Below are 26,416 nucleotides of genomic sequence, written 5' to 3'. Positions count from 1 at the left end.
GTAAGACCTACACATAACATTAAGACCACTTGCCTTGTGCCCCGACCCGTCGAGGTACGGACTCCACTAGTGCTGTCGTATCTGGCACCAAGATTCTCTAAATTCCATGGATTGGACTTATTTGTCCAGGACATCTCACAGATGATCTGCTTTTTCTTTCCTTGGACCACCTTTGCTGGTACTGTCCACTGCAGACCGGGAACAAAACATCTCCAAAACAAAAGCTGCATGATTTTATCACAAAGCATAAATGTTTTATTTAATTGGCAATCCCATAACAAATGCTAAGTTTTCATGTTGAAAGAATCAACTCATTTGACAAAAAAAAACAAACACTGTAAATAAACGCATTATTGACAACCTGTTTGACATTTCCATTACATTTGGAGTTATAACATTTAAACACCATATTTACAAAGCTCACACTAAGAAATCTCTGGTTGTGCATCTTCAAAGCATCAATTGAACAAAAGGAAAAAGGGTCGGAAACGTTTTTTTTTTTTTCTCTCATTCTTTTGCTCTTTTTAACAGTTAAGTGGTTAAAAGGCAACAAGGTAAGAAACTACATCTCACATGGTCACTCACACAGTCACACACGCAGTCACAGATTGGTATTTATCGTCGCTCAGTGGGGGAGCCCTGCTCACATCCAAACACGCTTTTTCTCAAAATAAAGCCTTATACCGTACAGCTGGTATATGATCTGTATGCATTTTGCTGCTCACTTCTAGTCAGGGCATTAACTCTAAAGGCACCCTGTATTGTATCTAAACACGGTTTTGGCAATAATGCACATGAAAAGATCACGAATGAGGCAGATGAAAGTTAAAACATTCAACTCTGTTTGATAAAACAAAAGAAAAAGAAAACATATCTATATATATATATGTATATTTGTGCTGCACATGTGGCCAGCACTTGAGCCACCATCACTGTGAAGAGATAAATAAAAACTAAGAGATAAAAGATCCAGTAAGTCCATGTAGGAATCCATAAAAATAAAAAAAAGGTGCATAAAGTCTTCAGTTGTACAGCTGCACGATGATCGGAGGAGGTTTGTCCAGTCAAAGATTCAGTTGTTGCAGATGTCAAGTAAAAAGCTAAAAGACGTGAGAGGACGGGTGGAAAGTGAGTATGTAGTAGTAACTCCTACTAATTTTACTGCAGACTACCGTATGTCTATAGAACCATCTGAATACTGGATGAATATGGCTTGATTTGACTTCATTTTGGATCAGATCTTACTATCGAACACACCCAGCTGTGATGGAGGAATGCACAGTGCATGTAGGGGGCGTCGCCTCAATAGCCCTGCAGTTTCTTTTAGTCAAGATTATGCAAAAATATTCCCATAAATTCCCATGGAAAGTTTCCAACTTGCCACCATAGATGCGATGGCATTTGTTTTCTTTATTTTCCCTTGAGCTGAGCACATCTAATCCGTCTTGTTTCTTTATCGTTTCTAATCGAACATGCTCCCATTTCAGGGACAATGCAATTTATATTCAGAATTTCCTCCTGGCCTGTGTGTGTCTAATGCATCGTGTTGTGTTTTCAGACAAGTCATTCTCTTTTCATTAACTGCATAATAAGATTGGTGGGTGGATGTTAAAGGTTGCTTTGGGTTTGTTTTTCTGCTGTCCGTGATAAACAACTTGAAGTCATTATAAAAGCTCCATTTGATCACTTTGGCTGAAAAGGCAAGTTGTGTCTTTAAAAAGGAAAGTGCATTGACTCAACGGCCCCAAGGCATACTTACACTTACACACACACACACACTCACACACACACTACACAAAATCACAAAAATACTCACCCCGCTCATAATAAAATACCTTCTCTCCACTTGAAATTGGTAAACATCTTTGCCATTGTTAATAAATTAAAAGGTTCAGCAGTTCACATTCATCAGCTGGTTGTGTGTGTTTGTGTATCTGTGTGCAAGAGTGTTTTGGGTAGTTAAGTTGTATAGTTCACATTGATCATTGTGGTCCTGTGGCTTTTTTGAGTAGCTCCAGGTCTTTGCGTGTTTGAGCCGCGGGTGCCGTACAGCCGTAAGCCTCCAAACCCAGAGGCAAGTACCGCTCCTGCAGCCCTAAGATCTCATCCCCCTCTCCTGCCTGTAGCGAGACCCACGGAGGGGGTGAAGAACCACCATGGAAGCCCCAAAGTGCCAGACTATCTGTGGGGAGAGGTAGCAATGAGAGTGTATGAGAAAGAAGACAAGTAACCAGTGAGAGAAAAAGAGTTTTTAAAGTGTGTCACCAACCTTTACTGTGCAGATCAGCAGCTTTGGCCAACCCGAAGGAGACCAGATATGGTGCTACACGAACCAGGCCTTCTGGTTGACCTCGAGTTGCAATTAAAACTATTGACCTGTTGAAGAAACACGTCTGTAAATTGAGCAAGAATGTGCATGATTCTGTAGTGGTGTGAGCAGTGGCATCTTTTTTACCTCTTTGGTATTGCAGTTTTTAGATACTGCTCCATCTTAGCATCCATCTTGGCAAATGAGGTTTTCTTGGTGACTTTCCCAGAGCATGCATCCACTGACACCAGGAGATATCCGGGCTGATTGAACGGCATGGTCACCTCATTCACCTGGCAGGTGACAGGGAGAAACATGGGTTAAATAAACACAGACTCGCCCGTTCATGGATAAGATCGTGTTTGGGTTTGTGCTCACAGTGATAAAGGAGCTGTTATCTCCTCGCTGCTGCTCTTTGCTGCAGAGAGACTTGACTTGTGTCTGGAGGTAGGAGGTCCATGGCTCGCTGGAAAACACAAGCTGAGACAGAAATACGTTGGTCAGCGGTGGTGGTGAACTTTTCAGAGTGGAAGTCGTCTTAAAAGTAGCGACACGAACCTGTTTGGCACCGCAGCCTTTGCAGGGCTGTGTGTTTAAAGCCGGCATAGGCACCGCTGCTGAGGGTGTCTTGGAGTATTTGGGGTAGGCTTTGGCTGAGCAGTTACAGATCTGTTTGGAAGACGTGGTGGCCATTACTTTGACTCTTTCGCAGCCTTTTACCGAACAGTAGCTGTGACCGTCACGATCATGTCGGGCCCGAAGGTAGAGCCACAACAAGCTGAGGGTGATGGGGAGGAGAAGAGCAGTTTAATAAACTTACAGTGTGGCAATGAAACGATAAAAGAACGATCGGATTTCATCCTCTCACCCAACACTTTGGTCAAAGTAGTACTTCCTCTCCATCGGTCTCTTCTCCAGCTCCGCGAGGGAGGACACGGTGCCGTAGTCCGTGAGGTCATCAAAGGTGTTGCTTTGCCGGTCGTTGATGTCGGCCATGATCTGAAATGTGGTGTCTGACGGGTAACAGAGTCCAACCAGCACCCAGTCATTTCTGAGAGGGAGAAAGAGAGAAAGACGATACATCACACAGGCCTTCCAACCAAGTCAGTTCTTGGTGCAGTTCTTATTGTGCATGCTCCCTCTGGGTCATTTATATTGTGTCATAACACTGATATACTTCTATTTCTCTGCAAAAACAAAAACAACTGAATCAGCTGTCCTCCCTTCATGTTTTCTTAGCCGCCACCAAAGATTAACTGTCTCTCAAACTCCTCCACCTAAACCCTGAGGACACACAAATTCTTATAATTGGACCTGATAACTCTGCGTTAACTGACTGCAGTTGACCAGTTTACTAGATTAGACGTTTCTCATCTTGGAAGATCTCAAACTATTGTTGTTTCTCCTGTCTAGACTGTTGTAATTGCCTCTACATGCGTCTCAGTCAAGCTGCTTTTAAAATCACTTACATTTGGTTCAAAATGCATCGGAGAGTTCTTTGACTTCCTTTAATATTCAGAATCAACTTCCTCTTGATTACATATTAAAGAGCTTTCCACTTCTCGACCACTCTGACATTTATCCACCAAACAGAAGATGACCCCAACGCTCTGGAATCATCTTTCCCAATCACCCAGATGTGGAAGTCTTTGATTTTAAGAAAGGCGGCTTCAAGTGCATTTTTGTTTGGCCTGTCACTTGGATTATGTTCCATGCTGTAATTTTCTTTTTATTTATATGTGTTTCATGGCTCTCTCAGAGAGATAAACATGTCCTTATTTCTAAGATATTACAGAAATCTTGCCACAGGCGTGTTCTCACACACGCACACTGACTCACTTGTCAAAGTTGATGAGAGAGAGGACGACCTCTCTGGGCGCAGGTCCACTCCAGTGCAGCGTGTAGCTCTTGCTCATCATCAGGATGGGCTGGTACTGCTGAGACGGCGCCCCCTGGCTGTTAATCCCCCTCAGCACCAGAGGAGCAAAGGGGTATTCATCTCTGCTGATAGATAAACTGAGGCTGGGGGCTCCCTGGGTCTGGATGTACACCTGATAGAGAGGAAGATGTGGTGAAGTTCAAGGGTGAGGAGGAGTGAAATCTACATTAGAGGTACAGAAGAATGAGGCGTGGACGCCCTGACGTGCTTTACCTGAGAGTAGCGGCCGCTGCAGATTACCCCACTCCACTGCGACACGTTCACACACCGAGGATGCTGGATCAGGTAATTATCTGCTCTGCCCACGTAGCTGTCTCTGTAGCCTGTTACTGACCCGTCAGCGTCGTGAAAGATGGAGTTTTTGTCACCGTCCAGATCGTTCTCTTCAAACCACTGCCCCGGGCGACCAAAGAACGTCCGCAGACCCACCTGAGGATATCATGAGTGCCACCGTCCACATTTTAGTGCTTTGTATCACTTCAGGGTGTTACTGCTTTGCTTAAGTGTCGCCTCTGGCAAATGTTTGTCTGCTCTCTCCAGCGCAGCTGCTGCTGTTTACTCTAATTATTTTTCCATCACTATAATGTAGTCTTTTTCCTTTCCATGAATCCCATAATGATAATCTCTGTCCTTCTGAGAGCCAGACTCATATTTCATTTACATTTCTCACAAACAAACAAAAGATTCAACAGCCACAGAGGAGTGGAACCACATTTAAAAAGACTGATACACTGCTCACTCAATCTATCTATTGACATCTAGATTCATTCAATTGTTTTCTATTTCTTTATTTCTAGCTGCACCATAGTTAACTATAAGCTAATATATATATTTATCTGTAGTCCATGAGCAGGAAATAGATTTAGGATAATATCTCTGTTAAGAAGATTAAAACGCAATCACGCAATTACAAGACGGTGTGTGTTCACTACACAACAACATGAGCAATGACGAAATTTCACAACATCAAGTGTTTGTGTTTGAAAGTTGCACAACAGATTGCAAATGCCAATGACACCAGCTACACCTTACAAGTGTATTTATGTCTGAGTAAATTTGGTGAAAGGTAAAAAGGCAGTGCACTGTGCGACCACAAGAGGGCACCGCTGATTTACAATGGTTTCAAAACAGGCCTGACAGATTCGGGGTCCCTTTCTTTCTTCTCATTTCTTCTGTCTAACTAATGTTACCGTACAACTCTGTGACTCGGATCTGCAGACCAAATAAAGCCACAGAGGGATGAAGAAGAAGGACGACAGAATGATAAAAGACGTGACTAAAATATGAGGTGAAAAACTGGAACATGTAAGTCACATGGGAGTATTAGACTGCTGCCTATGGACAGCTTTATACTACAGGTCCACGTATTGCACAGCGTGTCTATGCAATTCCACTGTTCAAACTGTGTCTTAACTGTGTAGTGTGATTACAGTCTGACAGAGACGTTTACTCACCGTGGAGTGGAAGCTGACTTGTGAAAGGTTGTTTCTTGGGGTGAGCTGCCAGGTGTTCTTCAGGTTGAATCCCACCGCGCTGGTATAACGCTCCGGTGTGGGGATGAATCCACGGAATGTGCTCTGCGTGAGCCGCACAGGACCGTCATAGATCTGAAAACCTCGGATTGGGAACGTCCTGCAGTGGAGAAGACGGAGGAAGGAATAATCCTGATTATGATAGACAAATGGCAGCAATAAATAAATGTGGGGGGAAAGCTGGATGAGGTAAAGAGTGAAGGGACCATCGCTCAAAAGGACGAGCGCAGGTTTTAGTCATGGACTGGCTAAAACCCAAAACTTTAGTTTACTTTGAGTTTCAGAGGAACGTGTCATTAAAAATCCAAAATGTTTCAGCCAGGCCATGAGCTCACCGTGCAGCACGACATCAAATGCATCAAACATGACACGCTTCATAACTCTTGGTCACCAACTATGCTAACATTAGTCAAGTAGACCTTCTGGTCTGAAATGTTACCTCAAGATTTATTTAACGTTTATTATGTGTTGGAGAAGAAGTTATCATTTTTTTCTGCAGCTTTTTTTCCCGTTCCGTTACTCTATTACTCTCAGACGTGTTTTGCTTTCATTGGTTTTCATAATGTGGGTGTTGACACATAAAAATGCAGACTTGGCAGTCTTTGCTAATTCATGTGATCTTACTGAACTGGTTTTTAATTAAATTATCAAATTATCCGTCCATTTTCGTGGAATTATCTCCTCTGAAATAGTGTCAGTAGGTCTGGCTGTAACCACGATGACGACAGACAAACTGACGGAGCCAGATGTCACAGTGCGGTCAGGAAGCCTGTAAAATGGCTATAAAGTTGTGCACTGTGGTCACAGTGGGACAGACACAAACCCTCGTTTTTCTCTTGAGACCAAAAAAGGACGCTCTCTTGTTTACGTTGTTCTCCTCTCGTAGAGAGAGAAAGACAGAGAGGACAGGAAGGACACCCTGAGGGGACATGAAGCTCAAAACTCTGCTCTCATTAGGACTGTCTACTTTGTCGGCCTGCAGAGACTCTATAAACTCCCTCGTAAAGGAAGTCCCATTTAAGTGGAGACGACACACTTTTGGTCAAATATTCACTCATGAGTGGGAGAAATGATAGAAACAATGAAGCAAAGTTTTATAAGTTTTATGTCAAAGAATTCTGAAATCTTGAAGAGAGGAAAAAAAAACAAATCACTTCCTCTTATGAAATCTTTAGAAATGTTACAATGAGTAATCCCTTTCTACAAAACCACCTAAGTGTTTTTATATATAAACTGCCTAAAATATCGCTGGAAGAAGTCAGTCAAACAGAACTTCCTTTCAACAGTCCTCCTACGACTTCACGCAGCTGTAGCAGCCTCGTCTCTCCATCTGTCCAACTACCTGATTTCCTCGCTGGCTCTCTCCGCCTTGTTTGTTTTTCCCAGCATATTTTTCTTCGCCAGCCCCTGCAATCCCTGAGAAAACTTCAGTTCTTCACATATATATCTTTCCTCCTTTCGTCAGCTTATCATCCCTTCCTCACCTGTTCCTTGGCAGTGTCCTCATCTTTGCGTCAGCCCCTCCCGGGCCCCAGTATTTATTCTGCCCTCCGTTGGTTCCTCTGTTTCGGCTTTCACCCACAAACAGAGACTGTGTCACCTCCTGGCTGGAGCCTTCATCCTTAGGGTAGCTGCCATCGCTGGGGAATAAGGAGATAAGGGCATGCAACAGTTCATACACATGTGTTTATGATGATTTATGCTTTTCAAGGGATGAAAGCAGAAGAAAAACTGCATTAAGCATGAAGGAGATGCTCACAGGAGCATCTATCAATCATGAAAGGTTCTTGGCAAGTTCATCTAGCAGGGAGAGAAGAAAGAGATAAATACACACCTGGCGAATGATAATCCCACTCCATTGTCTGCAAAGCTGTTCAGAGAAACAACAAAATAAAAGTATTTGTTGTTAGTCTTGCAAAATGTTTATGAACTAACATAAAGTTAGAGTTTTCTGCAAACACTTCCAGCACTTAGTGACTGAAAAAAACAAAAGAATCTGAAAATGCATTCAGAATTATATCTGGTACTTCATAAAAATAACTCACTCTTAATCCATTGTCAGCACTTTAAAAACTATAGAAGTCGCTCCGAGGTTAAACATGAAGTTAGGTCAAATGAAGTGAGCAAAAATCTGTCACAAACAGTGGGCGAGGTCATCACAGGGAGTTGGGGTGAGATTACATCATCCTCAGTCATCAACGTCTATGGAAGACTTAACACTAAATCACATCACAGAGTATGAGCCGCCTCACCCGGACTGCTGGATGACGATGTCACCGCCTCGTATCCACGCTCCTAAGTCGTTGTTCTTGAAGGAGATCAGAGTGTCGATGACTGCTGCCACCCGGGGACGACTGGGGTCGGCGTTCTGGTGTGGTCGGAATCTGAAAGAACACATTTAATTACCTCTCACGCTTTCACCCTTACCACAATGTGTTTCAGTGTGGTGCTCATGTAGGTCAATGCAAAAACGCAGCATGCACTGGATCAATTTAACTTTTGGAGGGTTTTGAGTGACTCATAATAATATAAAAAACGTCACTGTACTATAAATAAGTGCAGACATAATTCATAACTGGACTTAATATCTATAACTCCACTATTAAACTCCAGGGACCGCAGGATTCAATGCTCATAGCCTCCCACGAAGCACACTATTGCAAAAGAGGACACTGCGTGATTAAATACAAAGTGGTTTATCCCCTTTGGGAGCGTGAATGTCCTCAAAAGTTTATGGCCACCTGCCCATTTTATTAGGAAATTTCCTTTGTGCAAAACTAAGCACAAAAAAAAAAAACTCTTAATAGTATTGGAAAAATGGGCACATCCTCATTTTTTCAGCCTAATATTAACCCAGCGTGACGTAAGACGAAAGGTCAGAGGATTACATAAATCAGAAGGAATCAGTCTTTTTATATCTATCTATTTATATCTGAAGTCTTCTTCCTGGAGTTTCTTACAATCACACAACACAAATATCCCTCTCTGCTTCACCCCTCGTGTAAGATTAATACTTCGTACACATTTTAACATTTAAACCCCTCCCCTCTCCCCATCATACCTCTGCACACATCCATACACTCACTCACTCACACATAAACAGAGCTTGGCCAGCAGTCTCGGTGGACACGTAAGATTTTTTCCGTCTACTCGAGGGCTGTATTTGGGTAGGGAGCTGCAGAGAGGAAACTCTATCTGTGAAGCCTTGTTTTCTCTGTCAACACAAACCTGACAGACCTTCCACTAAAATGCAGTAGGAGAGTAGAAGGCCATTCATCCATCCCAGTCAATGGACATATCCTACTAGATATAGCTACTACTGCCACAGTTATTGACAGTGGCTTTAGATAAATACATTTGTAAACCACAAATACCTTCATATTTACATAGTGTAACTGCACACCACGATGCATATCAGCGTAGATACACTAAGAGTGCACAGTTATGCACTTTCTGCAGAAGTATAAACAAGTGTCCTATCTATTTATTCACATTCAGCTCAAGAACTCTTAAGAGTGATGGATAATGATGGATGTTGTATTTGATATGCTGTTGCACACACAAACACACCTGGCACTGTTGTCTAGACACAGGTATTCTCGGGGGTCAGCTGCACTAGCGTTGGTTGTCTTCACTCCTTTGTCGATGAACAGCCCAGCCTAGGAAAATTAAAAAGATTACAGTCAAAAAAAAAAAAGTTTCCGATTTCTTAGAGATACATGATGGACCACAGGTCTGTCTCTGTTGGACTGACATAAACAAGACTACTCGTAGTATATTTTACAGTGTGGGACTTGAAGCAGTAGTAAATGTCCTAAATTTAAATCCTGGGTTAACAGAGTTATAGTCAACGCTGTGCAGGGTGCTGCAGAAAGTAGGAGAAGTGGCGAGCTGAATTCCTGCGAATCATTTATAATGTATATGATTGTGTAATGTGTATTTACACACTCCATAACATATGGGTTATTTTTATATGTTTGAAAAAATGAATTGTAAAATAAATTTAAAAAGGGAAAAATGTCATATGTCTGTGTCGTATGTGTATGGAAACCTGTGGTCTGGGTTGGTCCTGTGTATAAGCGAGGTACAGTCTTAAACCTTGGGGCTCCTTCCTCTATAAGAGAGGCTGCTGTGGTCAGACCGAACAAAGAACTTACAGTTCACCTGCCCGACTTCTGTCATTACATAACAGAGCACTATTGTAAAGCCTGCTCGTGTGTGCGTGTGTGTGTGTGTGTAGGTTCATGACTCGTTTTGACAACAACAAGTGAGTAAGCAGAGAATTATGTGCAATTCTTTTTTACGAGTTATAAACACTGTATTTCTCTTGTCTTTATAAAACGCAGAGGCAGAAAGCAGCAACGCTGAGAGCTCTGGCACAACCTGGTGTACTGTGCTGTACACAGACATGCAAGAAGTAAATAGACACCTTCATTCAAATTCAAATTAAAAGGTGTCTATTTACTTCTTGCATGTATGTGTACATGGGGGAGAAAGCATACCCTGAATTTAATCTACAGTAATAATAATAATACTACTAATAATAATAATAATATAAATATAAGCAACACTGATGATACCTTAAAGTTGGAGTGTACACGGTTGTTGTAAAAAATCCCTAGGGGAGTGAGCTCTGCCTTGGTCTCTGGTACCAGTCCATGAGAGTCTCCGGTGGAGGAGCTGTGGAACACAAACCATATGCCGGCATCCTGAAACAGAAAAGGAGAGCGGAGACGTGAGATGAGCTAAATCGTGGTCACGGTACAGCTGGTTAACAGCAGGAATTTCGTTATCTGGACTCAAGCACACATCATTCATCGGTGAAGGGGTCGAAGTAAAACCAACGGGCCGAAGTGGGAAGGATGTTATACGACGTGTGAGTCGAGCCCCACAGAAAGAATAAAGCAGGGGTAGGAGTTCATGTGAGCTTAGAAGCTCATTAAGTTTAAGGTTCAACAGATATAGACAACCTAAATATAAACACACATACTCCCTACCAATATGTAGTTCTTTACACAGCCTCCCCAGTGGACCTCCACACTTCTACTTTCTTATATTAGAGGTTTGACTGCTCGATCAAACACTGATTCCTGTTAAATCCCATTTTATTGATGGATCAGTTTTTTATGAGTATGACAATCTTTCATTTTTATGTTGTTAAGTTATAAAAAAAAAACACTAAAGCTTAACATAACATACAGCATATTTCAATAAGGGGCTCTCCTGGTTGGTCGTTCATTTTTTATCAATCGTTTGTTCGGTGTTATTTTAAAACTCTGAGGTTATTACCTGAGAACCGGCTGCCGCGTTGCTGATGAGGTTGTTGTTGGGGTTGGCGATCCAGAATGTTGAAACCGCCCTGGAAAAGACAGACACATAAATAACACACACACACACACACAGTCATGCATGCACAAAAAAAAGATATTAAAAAGATGGTATCTTGGCATAACTGGAGATTATGACTAATAAGCAGAAGACAGAGATCAAAGAATCTTGAGAATCCCCTCAATAATCCACCTCTCCAACATAAACCCCGGACAGGAGCAGCTCTGCCAACACATACACAGAAACTCCTGGAATCAAGTCTGCTTCTCTCAAAGAGAGACTTTTTTTTTTGTTCTTTCAACGACATAAAAACATCCCGTGGAGAGGGGAGCTTGTTATTGCATGGATAAAACCATCCTGCCAATATCTCTTGCACACACTAATACTAAAGACAGTATCTCTTTCACATGGACGTGGACTCTCTGTCTTGGCTCAGAGTATGTCAGCACTATCTCACCCGGTTTCCTGTCAAAGACTCCAGTGTCAGTGTGAGAATTTTTAAAAGAAGGGACAAATCATCGGTGTTGATTTGACCTCACGGTTCAAGGTTTCAAAGATAATACAGTTGTGTCTACTTCATTTCCTTCCCTAAACGTCAAGCTGCTCAAGATTCAAGATGTTGGATTATTCACAACTCTCAGGGCTTGGCAAGAGCCCTTTCGGTGTCATTACAATTATCCTCAGTCCTATATTTCACAAGACCTAACGAGCTGTTGCTGGTGGATGGATGAGGCATTTTATCTTAGCAGGAAACAGCCTCTTCAGTGCTACAAAGGAAAATAGACCTCCACGTGTCCATTATGGTGGTCCAGAAACAGTTTGCACTACTTATATACTACAACTAACTAAATAACTTGTGACAAAGTATAAAAACACACTCAAAAATCTAAGTGTGGTGTATTGATGTTTGACTTAGAGAGCAGTTATGGATCTGTGTGGGAAGCTAACAACTGAATTTACTGATGGGTGTGCGAACAGAGAATAATTAATGCAATGCAATGATGTAACAGTGTGGATTTGTAGAGCAATCAAACATAAATCCTTAAAGTTCTTGACCTGCAGTGGTTGTCAAGAGATAGACTGAAACTATCATACTACTACTGAACTATCGCTCTGTACTCGTATCTCTAACCAGGCGACGCACCGAGTCTTTACTCTAATCTCTTACTTGCACTCTGTACTGGGCGAGGGAGTGTAGCCCTTGTAGACTTTGTCCTTGATGCTGGTGCAGAGTGTCTCGTTGCGGTCCGTGGGCAGCAGAGTCCCAGGTCGGGTCAGCAGGCCGAGGTTGTGGTAGAAGGTGTTGCGCTGCTCGATCCCATCCTCGAGGAAGAAACAGTGACCCAGAGTGTCATAGCCTACAGTGTCCTTCACCTGGGGTCAAAGAAAAAGAAAGAGCCAAATGAGGTTTAAGAGAAAAATAAATCCCATTCATGGCAAGAGGTCGTTCACACCTAATGGAAATATGCAGGTAAACACGAGGACTAAGACAACATTGTTAGTCCATCTTGGAATCATCAACAGCCCACAGGGAAATACGGCACACGTTCCAACTACTACATGTCCCTGCCTCTTTAAACACTTAAAATTCCTGAAAGAATTTCCTACTAAGAGCTTTTTTTGTATTAAACCCATTCGAAGCTATGTGGAGAATGATGGTATGAGCGTCGAGAGAATATTCACTTGGTCATTGTGTAAGAAGGAAGACGGGGGAAAAAAAAAACAGCAGAGTCAAACAATGCTATCCAAGACTTCAAATTACATTTCCTCTGTGCTTCTAGGAAGAATGCTTTCAATCCTTCGACCTCAAGAACAAACGTTTGCCCATCACGTTTGACGTCAATCGGCAGCACAACACACACGCACACACACACACAAAGACGCTGTGATTACGCAGCTCACAGACCTACTCGTGTGAACATGTCATATGATTTCACTTATCCAGCGAGTATATAAAAACATTATTTGTCCGAAGTAAGGGACTAATTATGGAGGGCTAATTGTAAACAATTGTAGAGACTTCAACACGGATCACTCACGGGGAGAACGCGGGACGGGAGGGTTTGAAAAGAGAGATTAAGGGAAAGAAAGCGAGGGAGAGGAAGAGACAGAGAGGAGGAAACCAGCCATTACAGTAATCCAGTGATGGAGGCTGTAATTGATGAGTATTCGAAGATCGCATGGTTCTTATTAGAGAGAGCTCACTCACTCATCCTCCAAAGATACAGATGTTTTCATGCATCCACAGCTGTCTTTGCCTTGTCCTCAAATACGTTATAGACTTACTCATCACACACACACACATTACTAACCAGCAAACCGTTGGTGGCGTGGATGGTGAGGCAGCGGGAGAAGGAGTGGTGTATGGAGAGTCCGTCTACATAGGTGGGCTCCCGGTAGCCTCCCCTCTGGTCCACATCCCCGCATAAGTGGAAGTGCAAGGGGTAGCGGCTTTTCTCCGCCTGCTGGCCCATGTTCTTCAGCTCCACGTAGGACAGATGCACCGACGAGAAGTTACCAGAGATCTGTCGACGTGGGAGAGAGAGCGAGAGGACAAAGAAAGGCCAAGAGTGAAGGATGAATCGCTGAAAGATTGTTACAAGGAAGAACAATGAGCTATTATACGCCGCTAAAGTAAATTACACTGGCCTTGTGGAGAGTAACACAAGATTCATATTAGGCCAAAAAAGTAGGCGAACCATCTCCCAACTCTGGTCAAATTAAAGCTTTAGGTCAACAATATGATTGTCCCACTGGGATCTGGACTACGGTTCTTTTGGCTTCACGTGGAGCAGGATGGTGAAGTGCCAAAACCGCTGAAATTGATCTTGATGAACAAGAGATGTGAGTTAAAGAAGCAGAAATTATAAACTAAAAACACACACATGGACGCACACATGTAAGACACGAATCAACTGGGAAATGAGTTAAGTTAAAACATGAACGTCAACAAATAATCCAATACAAATACGCTGTATAATGCTCCCTAGGAGGTCTTTTTGTGGGTACGACATAATCCACAGAGTCTGGTTCCTGTTAAGGAAGTATTGGCCAATCCTTCCAGCTAACTGTAAGTCACACACACACACACACACACACAAGTACACTCGCTGCATACTGACCAGCTCCTTTTCGATTTTCTGACTGACACACCGAAGAAGATCTTATTTCAAACTTATTTCAAACTATACTCTGTCTGCACATGATGCCTCGAGACATTAATATTAGCTTTATATACATCCGTGTAAAGACACGCACACATGCATGAGTTCTTACGTGCATGTATTCACACAAATTCACGCGACAGAGTGACACCTGAAAGTGTTTGATCTGTCCAGATGGGAGTAAGCGTGAAAATCTGATTTGAGAAAATGTGCCACAGCGAGTGCTATATGTATGTGTGTGTGTGTGTGTGTGTGAGACGGCTCTGCTGCTGAGGTCTGTTCGTTTGCGGATGGGGAGGTCAATCATTTTAGAAGGCTGATTGTGTAACACAAGTGAATGTGTTTTTGTTGGAGATGGTTTAAGCGGTTTAAAAAAAAAAAGACTGTTGGAAAGTGCTTATTTTGTTTCACGCAGGGGGGTCGGTTACACAGAGGCTGAGGAATGTTATTGTGCATTTGCCACTAGAGTGAATGAAATCGTGCAGTCATTAAGTACATTGAACTCATTGCCTATATGGAGACCCAATGTAGGTCAGGGAGGATGTGATGGTCCAGTTATTGTCATGTTTGACCTTAATCTTCAGTGTTTGTTTGGACTTATAGACTGTGGTAGCCGTAAAAAATAAAAGTTTGCCGTGCAGAGGCAGAGAGGAGAAAAAGTGAGAGAGAGAATGGGAGTGGGAGAAGCTGCGGTGCTTCACGTTTCAAACTGGGGAACATGAATGATCCCTCTCATTGAGGCTGGCATATAAATACAGAATAGCTCTGCAGTATGGAAACTGTCACGCAGATTACTGCAGACACAGCGACCTTTAATGAGAATGAAAAGTCACGCTAAAACACACACACACACCTTGATGTGGCCTCCATAGGTGTCGTGGCTGTAGAACTGGCACATGTTGTTTCCGTAGCACGAGTTTTCCATTTCACCGTGGATGAGAATGTTTCTGGATAGCAGAGCCACTTCAGCGCGCATGTCGACTCCGTCTATGATCTCGCCAACGTGGTTATACTGAGGTTTCCCTGAGCAGGACACACAGGACAGGTTCTTGGTCGTATGCTACAATCAGGTGAACAATTTAAAAGAAAAACGCGGTGCGCAACGACACCTGGAAAAAGGTGCGAGTCATTAGATAAACAAGAAAATGAACACTGAGACTCAAAACATTTCACAAAAATACCAGCTTAATATGAAACGTTGAAACAAACAGGTAGTGGTATTTTATTTCTGAAAATGACGTGATTACAGCTGTCAACCACAGGAAGTGTGCCAAGCAGCACACACACTCAAGCATAAAAAACTACCCACACACACACACACACACACACACCGAAATCCAACCAACCAAAATAATAAGACACGTAAAAAAGCTGAAGTAATCAAATTCTTGTGAAACACAAAAAATAATCAGCTCTTCGTCGAGGCGGAAAGTACCCTTGCCCACAGGGTGTAACTGTCAGTGATAAGGCATAGCAGCACTCCAGCTGCTCAGTCCTTCCTTTAAGGCTGCAACATAAAACCTAGGCACACACACACAGTAATACTCCCTTCTCTTCAGGAAGGGAGTTGGCATTTGTTGACAACGGCGTTATGAGATCAGATCGGATAGTGAGGGAGACAAAAAGTAACTCAGAGGAGCAGAAGAAGGTAGAAGCATGTGAAACATACAGCACGCGCTGTGGTTGTTATAAAATGTCACAATCAAAGGATAAGCAGACAATCTCCTTTTAAGCCCCTGCCTAAAAATCTTACATCACCATAACAGCTGAACAGGAAATTAGATCTCTTTGGACCTCGGTAGCACAACATCTGCTGATCACATTTATTGAATATATTGAAGAATCAGCGTAAGATCATCTGTCTTCCCAATCTTCTTCTGCTCCTGGCAAGACATCGGTCATGATTCATCATAAGCCGTCTAATATGAAATATGTCTTTACTGTACTTCCCATATTTCTTCCTTCCTCTTTCTTTGTCCCTCAACACATTTCTGATGAAGCTCAAAGTAAAGCCACACACATGGAGGGACTGTGGCCTTCAGGGGGACAAACACTGACACAGACAAAGCTCGTTTCTTTTTGCAGCCAAGGCCACACACCGCCGTCCTCGGTCTCACCTTGTATCCTGACCTGCCTGCTGCTGCAGCGAGGGCAGGGCAACAAAGTAAACTCTTCAGCCTGGTGCATAGAGTAGTCTGTGCTGGCGACTACAATCTGATCGCCGGGTTTCCAGGTCTTCACTTCATCCTGCAGGTTCAGCACGACCTGGTCCACGGCATCCACCTGGAAGCCTGAGATGGGGAAACCTGTAGGGAGGAGACAGCATTTGACTTTGACGACCACCGAGCTCACAGAGATATTGTGAAAATCTGAGTATGTGTGCATACAGTTACATTGTATGCTCCACAATAAATGAGTCACTGTCAACGTGTATATTACAAGGTGTTGGCTTACACAGCCACAATAAACAGCAGCGGCTGTGCTCGTGCCTCACCCAAACCACACACACGTTGTATTTGTCATAATGATATGGTCACGAAAACGCCGTCACCACACGGTAACAAGAATGTCTTTGATGTTCAGGTGATTTATCGGTAAAGCAGTTGACATGTGGTTAACCTCGTCCCTCACCCTTTTCCAAACACTCCACATCATCAAGGCAGGAGAAACCTGTCCATTTCAGTTTCTATCATACAAATACACAAACTAAATACTGGAGGAAAAGGACCATATACTGCATGTTCAACTGGTTTTCTCACCGTTCTTCCACTCGCTGTAGGCGGTGACCGAGAAGTCCACTCCATCCACGGTGGTGTAGTTGCGTCTTGCCAGAGCTCTCCCTCCCGTGTCATGGTTTTCATGTTCCCTAACATCCTCTGTGCATGATGCGTTACCGCCGCCTACCACTGAGACCAAAGCCCACGCCTGTCTGGAGAGACCAAAGGGAGGGATTTAGTTTTTTTACACATCCATATCAATGATGATTCACTGCATTAGTTTGGACTTTCTTTTCCTAAATGTGGCTGAAGGATACTGCAAATTCACTGCCGAGGGTCATTACTGATTCAACAGGCTCACTGAGGAGTTCATGGTAGTCGATTTAGACACAGTCTTGTAGTTTTACATTGAGTGCTATTAATGAGAATATAATCTTACACCAAACATGCCTCATTTGAAACTGATTAACCAACCTGTTCAGTCAGTGAAAAGTAGCTGCAGTAGCTAGAGGCCAGAGCAGAATTATCAAATCATCTCAGTAATATATTACAGATGCGACGGCTAGTCAGATAAAAGGGTGTGTCCTGAACTGCTTAGAAAAGTTTCTGTGTGCTGAAGTGTCTCGAGTGTAGTGTTGATGTGGATCATAACAGACAGAAGAGGAGCCTGTGATGAGCCTGGAGTCGGATAGGAGGTGCGAGAGGAGCAGGCCACTGAATGTCAGAGTGAATACTACACGAGAGGTGGGAAAACTCAAGAACGGGATATCAGAGAAGTCGACGGATTATTAAAATGAGGACAGAGGATTTCAGGAAGGGCGTTCATATGGCTCGGAGGAATAATGGGTGTACCTGCCACGTCCAAAGCCTCATTCGAATCCAAAACTTTCGCTCCAAGTCCTCCCTTCTCACTTCATTGCAGACTCCCTGATGAAGCACGAACGTCTAAGAATTTATTCTTAAACTAGATTACAATGATTAAATAAGGAAAGGCTGAACTCATTTGAGCAGAGGAGCCGGAGGGTGTGGATGGAGGAAGGGATTGGGCGTTTTTGAGGGTGTATGCATGACCTAAAACGAGTATTCTGGACTTTTTAGCGTTGGACGTTTCAAATGTCATGCTATCGGCTTCCAAAGAATGACTCCTTGCTTTTTCCAGGATTAGCTAAATGCGTTCAAACGAACCTGCTTTTTTAAGACCATTGTTCTAGACTACGGCACGACTTATAAACACTTTCTAAACAGAAACCGACCTTAAAAAATATGACCTTCTCATACATTTAGCCATGCACGAGCCTATTTTTAAACCTCTGGAATTGTATAACGCAGCTGTACATTCTGATCTGGAGGAAAGTAATCTCAGCACGTCTGTTTCTACAGTCTACAATATGCCGTTGACTCCAACATACCTCTGTGTTAATATCTGTCTCTGTTTTCTATTACATGAAAGAGCCCCGTGCCATGTCACGGCACACACAGAAACCATTTTAAGGATTCACTTTGTTCTGTCACTACAGCCGCAGTGTCTGGCTTTTTTGTAGGTTTCCTCCTAGGTAAAAAAATAAATAAATCAATCAAGGAAGGCCTTTCTATCCTGAGGCTGCTGCGAGTGTGTGCCCTTTATAAATCAAAAGGAGACGAGAGAATAAGAGAGAGTGTTTCCTTTCCCCCACATCCTTGATTTAATGTTCATTAGTGTTTTTAACAACCTCATTGTTTGACCGGAAAAAGCGAATGTGCGTAGCAGGCCAGAGGTGAATTCACTGGAGACCGGCATGAGTGCATTTACGTCTGCTGAGAGACGAAGATTAAAAGGCATGAGGCATGCGGCAGGATCCAACACATTCATGTACGGTATCTGTGCCAGGAAGGATGGGTGGCGTCACTGCTATCAACCTACAGAAAAGGTATTTGGGTAGCGTGCTGGTTTGTTATTGTTTCAAACACAAGTTGGAGATCACACGGGGTTAAAGAGGTTCATGAAACGTGTCCGAGGGCACGCAGGTATGCATGGAAAATAACAAAGTGTTTAAAAAAAAAACAAGCACCACAATTGGTTTCTAAATATGTTCCAGCTATGTTCCCCACTGTTTCTTCAAAATACTCCCTTCCACATCATAAACTGATCTACACTTCACTGTTACACTCAATCCCGCAGGTCATAATATCTTTACCACCCGATGCTCTCAGCCTAAAAATCACTCGGCCTAACATAGTGTGACTTTAATGAATCATTAAACTGCACGCTGTCTCATAAACATGTGCCATGCATTTCCGAACAAATCCACGGAAAGCTAAGATAAAAATCCCAACTCCAATAAATGGTCAAAGCATTAAAGGAGAGTGCACACAAGCACCTCAGAACATACGCAGGGCTCTATTGTCTGATCCATTTAAACCACTGTGCTGTGGATTTTTAGGGGGGGGGCTTGTTTAAAGACTGTGCTGCCTTGGCACCCACCCCCAGAGGCGAAATGTGACGCTTGAGAATCTGGTGGAGCACTTGGCTTTTCATCCAACCAAGAACCAATCCAGGCAGGCTGAGCTGCAAATAACTGCAAAATGAAATGCTGTGCTTAGACTTTCCACTGATAGAAACATGTGCATGCATGTGTTGTCTGTACTGAGTGACATAGGATCTAATCTCCTCTAAAGGTAAGAGAGTATTAACCCACATGGACAGGAAATCAAACTTCCACTCTCTGTCCTTTTGAGGGAATAACCGTGACGTACGAAAAATCTCCTGAATCGCCAAATTCTGCACAAATCCTGGAAGCACTCTGACCATAACCCCGTTATCCGGTACGTGCTTCCTTTTCTGGCGGACCACAATGTAGCGGAAACAAAGAGGAAACAGGCATAGGAACAATTCAAGGGAACATCCCAAAATGAAGAGATACATGAAAGAAGACATTTTTCCAGGGTGCATGGACGTGGAACAAGATGCTTGTAGTATCGGTCCAAGTACTGAGGATTCAAAGGTGAAGGGTCTTACTTTCATGGTCAAACAAAAGCGTATTAACCTTCTTTATCAGCCCCTGGAGACCAAGAATAAACAAAACACTCCCAAAGACAACAAACCAAGGACAACCGATGCAAACACTTCAAGAGCTGGCACGTTCTGCAACACAGCTGACACACATTTTCATTCATTATACAACAGACAATCGCCAGAGCAACATCAAGGAGGAATCCAACAGCATTTGTTATACTCATGAATTGGCACCATTTACCTGTATTTGAGATCATAGACAAAGCTGCTGCCCAGCTTCTCTTCGATGGTCTTCTTGGTTTCATCCAGAAGGCTTTTGACAGCCGAGTCTCCCACAGCCAGCGCGACAATGCGGCCCGCTGGCAGCGTCCGCAGCAGCTGGGTGAGCCGCCGGCTGTCATTGCGGGAGTCGTGTGTGTCATAGCGTTCGCAGAGCAGCACGGCAGCTGTATCCTGGTCCACCACGCGCAAGTTGATGCCTCGGCTGAAGTTCCGCTGAAAGGCGTGACCTCCCGTGACCAGACCGGATGCTGGGATACTTCGGGTCAGCAGAGACCATGAAGCGGCCTCTGTGCCGTGTAGCTCCAGAGTCCCGCCGCTCATGACGCCGATGAACTTGCGGCCCAGGCCGGGCACTTCGGGGACGGCTTTGTTGTCAGAGCGGCCCACAAGAGCGATTGTGGCGCGTGAACGGTAGCGACACTTGGGAGCGCCGATGTGAAGGGCCGCGCCATCTTCTATAAGGATGTGATGTGTTCTCAAGGTTATGTTTTTGGAGCCATCGGCATTGTCTGCAAAAACTACCTGACCTGTCAAAGAGCAGAGAGATTTAATATCCATCAATGTCACTTAACAAATTATGCAGCTTGATGTGCTTACCCCCTGACTGGATGGTCAGTGAATGGAAGGTAGCAGAAGACTCCAATCTAAACAAATGTCCTCTTCTGATGACAACAGCCTTCTCCGGTTGGTGGCCTGGGTTCCAGCTACTGAGGGATGGGTTGTGGTCTGGACAATTCTCTGCAAACATGACCCATCAGCACCAAATCAGAGAAGCTGATACTAAGATCCCAAAAACAATACAAATGTTACAGAGCTTTCATTTGTAATACTGACCATCTAACACATCTCCACTCGTAAGACTAAGGATGAGGATGAGAGTGAGGAAGAACGCCCCCATCGACACCCCAAAACAGATGAACGTGTTCTTTCTCTGCTGGAGGCTCTGAGCGCGCTCCCTACGCTGGCTCTCCTCCGACACGTTGAAGGTGGCTCGTCGCTCGGGCGGAGGGCCGTGAGGTTTTATCGGTGGAGGTGGCGGAGCTTTGGCGGGTGGTGGCGAGCGCACTGGGGCCACTCGCCCGGGGACATAACATGGAGACCTTTGGTGGTTGGCATGGGGCGGAGGTACAAAGCCCGGGAAGCGGCTAGGGCCATCGCTCGTCGGCATGGTATACGTGTCTGCTACCTGAAAGAAGAAAAAATGAGAAAGAGACAAAATGTGAAGTCACTGAGGATGTCAGAACATTTTCACTGCTTTACCTTGCAGTCAAACAGCCTTTTTCCTTTGACGCAAATGCACCACACGGTGTATTTCGCTGCATATCAGCTGTTTGAGGTGAAAAGTTATGAGATCAGATAAGTTTCTGTTTTTCTGGCTGTGCTGCTGTAACTCCGACTCAAACAGCTGATTTTCTGACAGCTGACGCACGGCGCAGCTGAGCCTCTGCGTAGGAATACAGCGACTTCTGCGGCTGCTGCCAAAAAAACTGTCTGACAGCAAGGTAAAGCGGCGAAAATATTCTTAATATAGCGCACGCTTAAATGGACGTTGACCTCTTTTAATGCGGCTTTTTCTGCCGACCCTGACCGCGGCAGTTTGCTTTGCTCTACTTCCATCTGCTGATCGCCGCCTGACACTTCAAAATACCCAGTATCCCTTTTAAGTGATGAGACAAAAAGTCTCAGAAGAGTAAAAAAAAACAGAGGTCAGACAGCAAAGGTCAAGAGGGAGGAAGAAGACTCTAAAGGAGCACATTAAACGGGAGTAAAAGCAGTAGGAGGGGGGGAGAAGAAGAAAAAGGGCTGATGCTGGTGAAACAGGCAATAACCCTTCCAGCGCCTCACTCACGGATGTCAGCCTTTGAGGACTTTTAATCTATTCTAGAAAAACAGCTCATGCCCTGGCGAGTTTAGCTCAGACAGAGTGACACTGGCTACTCTTGTCCGCAGTAACTAAGGAGGTCGTGAATAATGGATCGCAACATTCCTGAGACTATGTTAACACAGGCAAAACAGATGGCACCAATTACAGTAGAGGAGAAGGAGAGTGCTCCGGCTTCTTGAGTCTGCACTCGCACAAACGGAGAAGGTAACACAAGTTTAAGCCATGCACACACACACACACACACACACAGAGAGAGAGAGAGGTCATATGGACACACACCTGCACACACAAACACATGAGCGTAAAGGAAATGACAGTGCAGGAAAAAAAAAAAGAGCTTCAGTGGCACTTTTCTTTAACACAAACACGATATAACACCGCAGTGACATAACAGCTCTCGCTGCTATAAGTCTTTATAAAACAAAATGTCAGCGCGTTCGAAGTTTCACACGCCAGATTTCTCCGAGTCGAGGTTTTGTGCGTTTAGTTCTCAACGCTAAGAAAACCAAAACCTACAGGGAACACAACTCCTGACTCACAGTGGTGACTGTGGTGTTGAATCATCAGGTTTTTGGTTAGATGATAAGCACACACTGATAATCTGTTAAAGATACTGAAACCACGATCAGGTTTTTATTTTATTACTGAAGGAGCCAAAACATGAATGAATACCTTTATGTGTTGCTTCTTTGTTTTGATCGCACACGTTCTCCGGATCAGATCATTTACACCTTATCTTAGTTTACCTGTTCACTTGGTGGCAGGATTCAGACGTCTTGTCCCGTTACATCTCTTTAGTTAAGTTATTCTTAGCGTTGACAGTGGTGGCTACAATTACAAAATGAGGCTTGTATGAAGATGTCAGACAGGTGTTAAAGTGTTTGGACTCTTTTGGACGACTGATAACTAACTCTGGTTCCCATACTCATCATTGTACTATTAAGTTTTATGATATAATAGACTAGAGTAGAGTAGAGTAAAAAGTCCATTTGTATATATTTTGTGTACAGGAGCATGTTGGGTAAACTCCCTTCATGTTTTAGTCCAGCAGCTTTTTTAGTCACCGAGCTGTGGAAACTTGCAAACTTCACTTCACTGGACTGGAATTTCCAGAACTTACTACGTCTTAATAACTGTGTGTCTCCTTGGAAAAAAAAATAAAATAATTAAAGCCATGTTTCAGGTCTATTTAACCGAGGTGGATTTAGTCTCTTCCGTGCGTGTTTCATGTTTGTAATCCCTGTCGATTTTGTTTACTGTAACTGATTTAAAACCCCAAGATTAAACAAAAAAATAAATAAATAAAGCAATGTGCAAAGACTGTCCAAGTCCGCACCCAGACAGTGATCACTTTCTGTCATTAAATCATCCGAGTGCCTCACACACACACTCTCCCGTACCAATCCACAAACAGAACATTGTCTAGCCGAGCCAATTAGTCATCTTATTCCTCACCCCCCTCATGGGAGCACAACAAACCTCTTCAACTCATAAACAAAGCAATGTACAATCAAGGACTGCTCAACAAGGGCTCAGTCATTTTATGGTAAGGGCCAGGGCTGTTTCACCCACTTCACTTTGAATTATGCCATCACAGCTTGAAAAACCTGATTGCGGGGTTTGCTCATATTCTCACAGTCTGTGCCCCCTGCGATGATGGGGATGAATCCCCCTGAAGGCATGAGTCTTTATAACAACTTTAATGTTTTTATTCACATTCCTTCAGGGTTCCCACACCCTTTTCAAGCACCTTCAAGCACCAGTTTTTCCATTTTTCCAGCACCTTTAAATAGGTAGCCTACTAGTTGTGTTTGCCATGATGGTCATGGGCAGCGCAGCGGTGCCACTGTATGGCATAATAATAATAATATGGGTCTAATTAGCATTATTTCATATGGTGGAAGATTGACTGTTTTGATTTTTAACTAATTGTGAATTGGCTTGTATTCTCAGCTTGTGAGCGGTGTATTGTGTAACTACCAGTGACAAATAGACATCACAAAAAATTCAAGCATTTTCACAACCTTGAAAACACTGAATTGGAATTCAAGCATTTTCAAGGAATTCAAGCACCCGTGGGAACCCTGTTCCTTGCAATAAAAATAAATAAATAAAGCCAAGCCTTGCCATTAACTGACCTGGTCATGAGGACCATAAATTGTGGTCTTACTCACCTCAGGGCTATTGGACTTGTGGAAAACACTCAAATCACAAAGGGCTGCACAGTCAGCATCTCCTCCCTGCACACACACACACACACACACACACTCATATTTTCCTGTGTGCTACTGAATATCAAACAGATGTTAAAGACATTCCTCAGCTGTAGGATCATCTTTGCATATATTGACACTGGGCTGTGCAATAAGACAGAAAGCCACGTGTTGGCTTGTATTAACCAGAGACACTGTCACTCTTCACTTTTTACCACCAACACCAGAGAGCTGGCCCGAGTTCAGGTGTGATAAACGGGATGATCTATCATGATTTACGGGCTTGTTTTGACTTCTTCCACACCAAGAAAGCTGGAGTTACTATATCATTCAAAGTACTACCCCAAAGAGCAGAAGTTTGACAGTTATAAGGTAACTTAAGGTGGCAGGACATTGAACGCAACCTTTACAGAACACAAAAATTTGATTTTTATTACCGTAATACCTTCCCTTGCTCTTCACGCGCAAAAAAAAAACAACTTTCACCCCGTGAATCCTTCATGAATTCACCCCCAGCTCGGTGAGCTGACAGGCGGACACAGACCCGCTCGTACCGTGGCTGTCCTGCTCCGTCTCCCGCTCTGTCCATCCGCTCTCCGGCCGAGCCGTGAAACAACGCCGACCCCCGGCTGCTGCTGCTGCTGCTGCTCCTGGTAGTAGTGTCGGTGCTGAGACGAATGTTTGTAGTTCTCACCCCCCTCGTTAAGTTTGCTGTCCGTGTCCACCTTTTTATCCACTTTTCTCTTCACATGGTGTGTTTTTGTGCTGAATGGGCTGTCGTCGTCCGTCCGTCTCAGCCCCCCTCGTCCCACCGAGAGACAACCAGGCGGAGGAGGAAGTGCTGCTGCCTTCAAATGCAGTCAGGAAAAAAAGAAAAGAAATGAGAGACAGATCAGATTCCAAGTAGAAAACACAGAAGTGATGCACAGCTGCCCCCATGTTCCAAATACACCTTTTGAATAATCATTTAAAGTGCCCATCCTGTGTAGAAAACATGACAAAGTGCCAGCTAGGGTGTCTTACAATGTGGTAAATATGATTCAAATGTCCTGTAAAATGCCTTCCAGTGTATAAAGTATGATAAAGTTCAATCTAAGGTGCTTTCCAGTGTAGAAATTATGATAAAGTGACCTCTAGGTTGCTTTCCAGTGTAGAAAATATGATTCAAATGCCCTGTAGGTTGACTCTGAGTGTAGAGAACATGATAAAGTTAAATCTAAGGTGCTTTCCAGTGTAGAAGAACATGATAAAGTTAAATCTAAGGTGCTTTCCAGTGTAGAAATTATGATAAAGTGTGTCCATCCAGTGTAGAAAACATGATAAAGTGACCTCTAGATTGCTTTCCAGTTTAGAAAGTATGATTCAAATGCCCTGTAAGTTGACTCTGAGTGTAGAAAAACATGATAAAGTTCAATCTAAGGTGCTTTCCAGTGTAAAAAATATGATTAAAATGCCCTGTAAGATGCCTTACAGTGTAGAAAATATGATAAAGTGACCGCTAGGTTGCCCATCCAGTGAACAAAACATGATGCAGTGCCCTGTGGGGTGTTTTCCAGTGTAGAAAGTATGATAAAGTGTGCCCATCCAGTGTAGAAAACATGATAAAGTGCCATCTAGGTTGCTTTCCAATGAAGAAAATATTATTAAAATGCCCTGTAAGTTGACTCTGAGTGTAGAAAAACATGATAAAGTTCCATCTAAGGTGCTTTCCAGTGTAGAAATTATGATAAGGTGACCTCTAGTGTGCCCATCCAGTGTAGAAAACATGATAAAGTTCTACCTCTAGTGTGCCCATCCAGTGTAGAAAACATGATAAAGTTCTATCTAAGGTGCTTTCCAATGTAGAAAACATGATAAAGTGCTCTCTAGGTTGCTTTCCAGTGTAGAAAATATGATTAAAATGCCCTGTAAGTTGACTCTGAGTGTAGAAAACATGATAAAGTTCCATCTAAGATGCTTTCCAGTGTAGAAATTATAATAAAGTGACCTCTAGTGTGCCCATCCAGTGTAGAAAACATGATAAAGTGACCTCTAGTGTGCCCATCCAGTGTAGAAA

General features: G+C 43.4%; 1 protein-coding gene across 2 annotated transcripts; it reads right to left on the bottom strand.

Annotated features, from left to right (window-relative positions):
* Positions 1 to 229: 229 nt before the first annotated feature.
* Positions 230 to 25,210, bottom strand: cemip2 (cell migration inducing hyaluronidase 2). Of its 2 annotated transcripts, XM_019275987.2 has the most exons (25): positions 24,915 to 25,210; positions 24,322 to 24,387; positions 21,097 to 21,448; positions 20,860 to 21,000; positions 20,222 to 20,789; positions 17,031 to 17,200; positions 16,389 to 16,577; positions 15,125 to 15,294; positions 13,420 to 13,632; positions 12,276 to 12,481; positions 11,069 to 11,138; positions 10,360 to 10,488; positions 9,350 to 9,438; positions 8,032 to 8,163; positions 7,614 to 7,649; positions 7,264 to 7,419; positions 5,702 to 5,879; positions 4,461 to 4,676; positions 4,148 to 4,359; positions 3,177 to 3,359; positions 2,867 to 3,086; positions 2,687 to 2,788; positions 2,456 to 2,601; positions 2,270 to 2,376; positions 230 to 2,182 (listed from the first exon to the last, which is right to left on the bottom strand). In XM_019275987.2, the coding sequence occupies exons 3-25, from the start codon at positions 21,428 to 21,430 to the stop codon at positions 1,983 to 1,985; spliced, it is 4,167 nt and encodes a 1,388-aa protein (XP_019131532.2). In that variant the 5' UTR covers positions 21,431 to 21,448; positions 24,322 to 24,387; positions 24,915 to 25,210; the 3' UTR covers positions 230 to 1,982. The 2 variants fall into 2 exon arrangements, with proteins under 2 accessions (XP_019131532.2, XP_019131531.2); XM_019275986.2 differs by lacking the exon at positions 24,322 to 24,387.
* Positions 25,211 to 26,416: the final 1,206 nt, after the last annotated feature.

The sequence above is a fragment of the Larimichthys crocea genome, chromosome III, assembly GCF_000972845.2.
Source record: "Larimichthys crocea isolate SSNF chromosome III, L_crocea_2.0, whole genome shotgun sequence".
Classification (NCBI taxonomy): Eukaryota; Metazoa; Chordata; class Actinopteri; family Sciaenidae; genus Larimichthys; species Larimichthys crocea.
The sequence above is the reverse complement of the archived record's forward strand: the minus strand, read 5'-3'. Positions and strand labels throughout refer to the sequence as shown.

Excerpts from the sequence above, each read along its gene's own strand:
- cemip2 (XM_019275987.2), bottom strand. The coding sequence starts at position 21,430 with ATGCCGACGAGCGATGGCCCTAGCCGCTTCCCGGGCTTTGTACCTCCG. Across the intron at positions 10,489-11,068 it reads ACGCGGCAGCCGGTTCTCAG|GATGCCGGCATATGGTTTGT; the intron begins GTAATAACCTCA and ends TTTCTGTTTCAG. Across the intron at positions 8,164-9,349 it reads TGTCTAGACAACAGTGCCAG|ATTCCGACCACACCAGAACG; the intron begins GTGTGTTTGTGT and ends GTGTTCTTTCAG.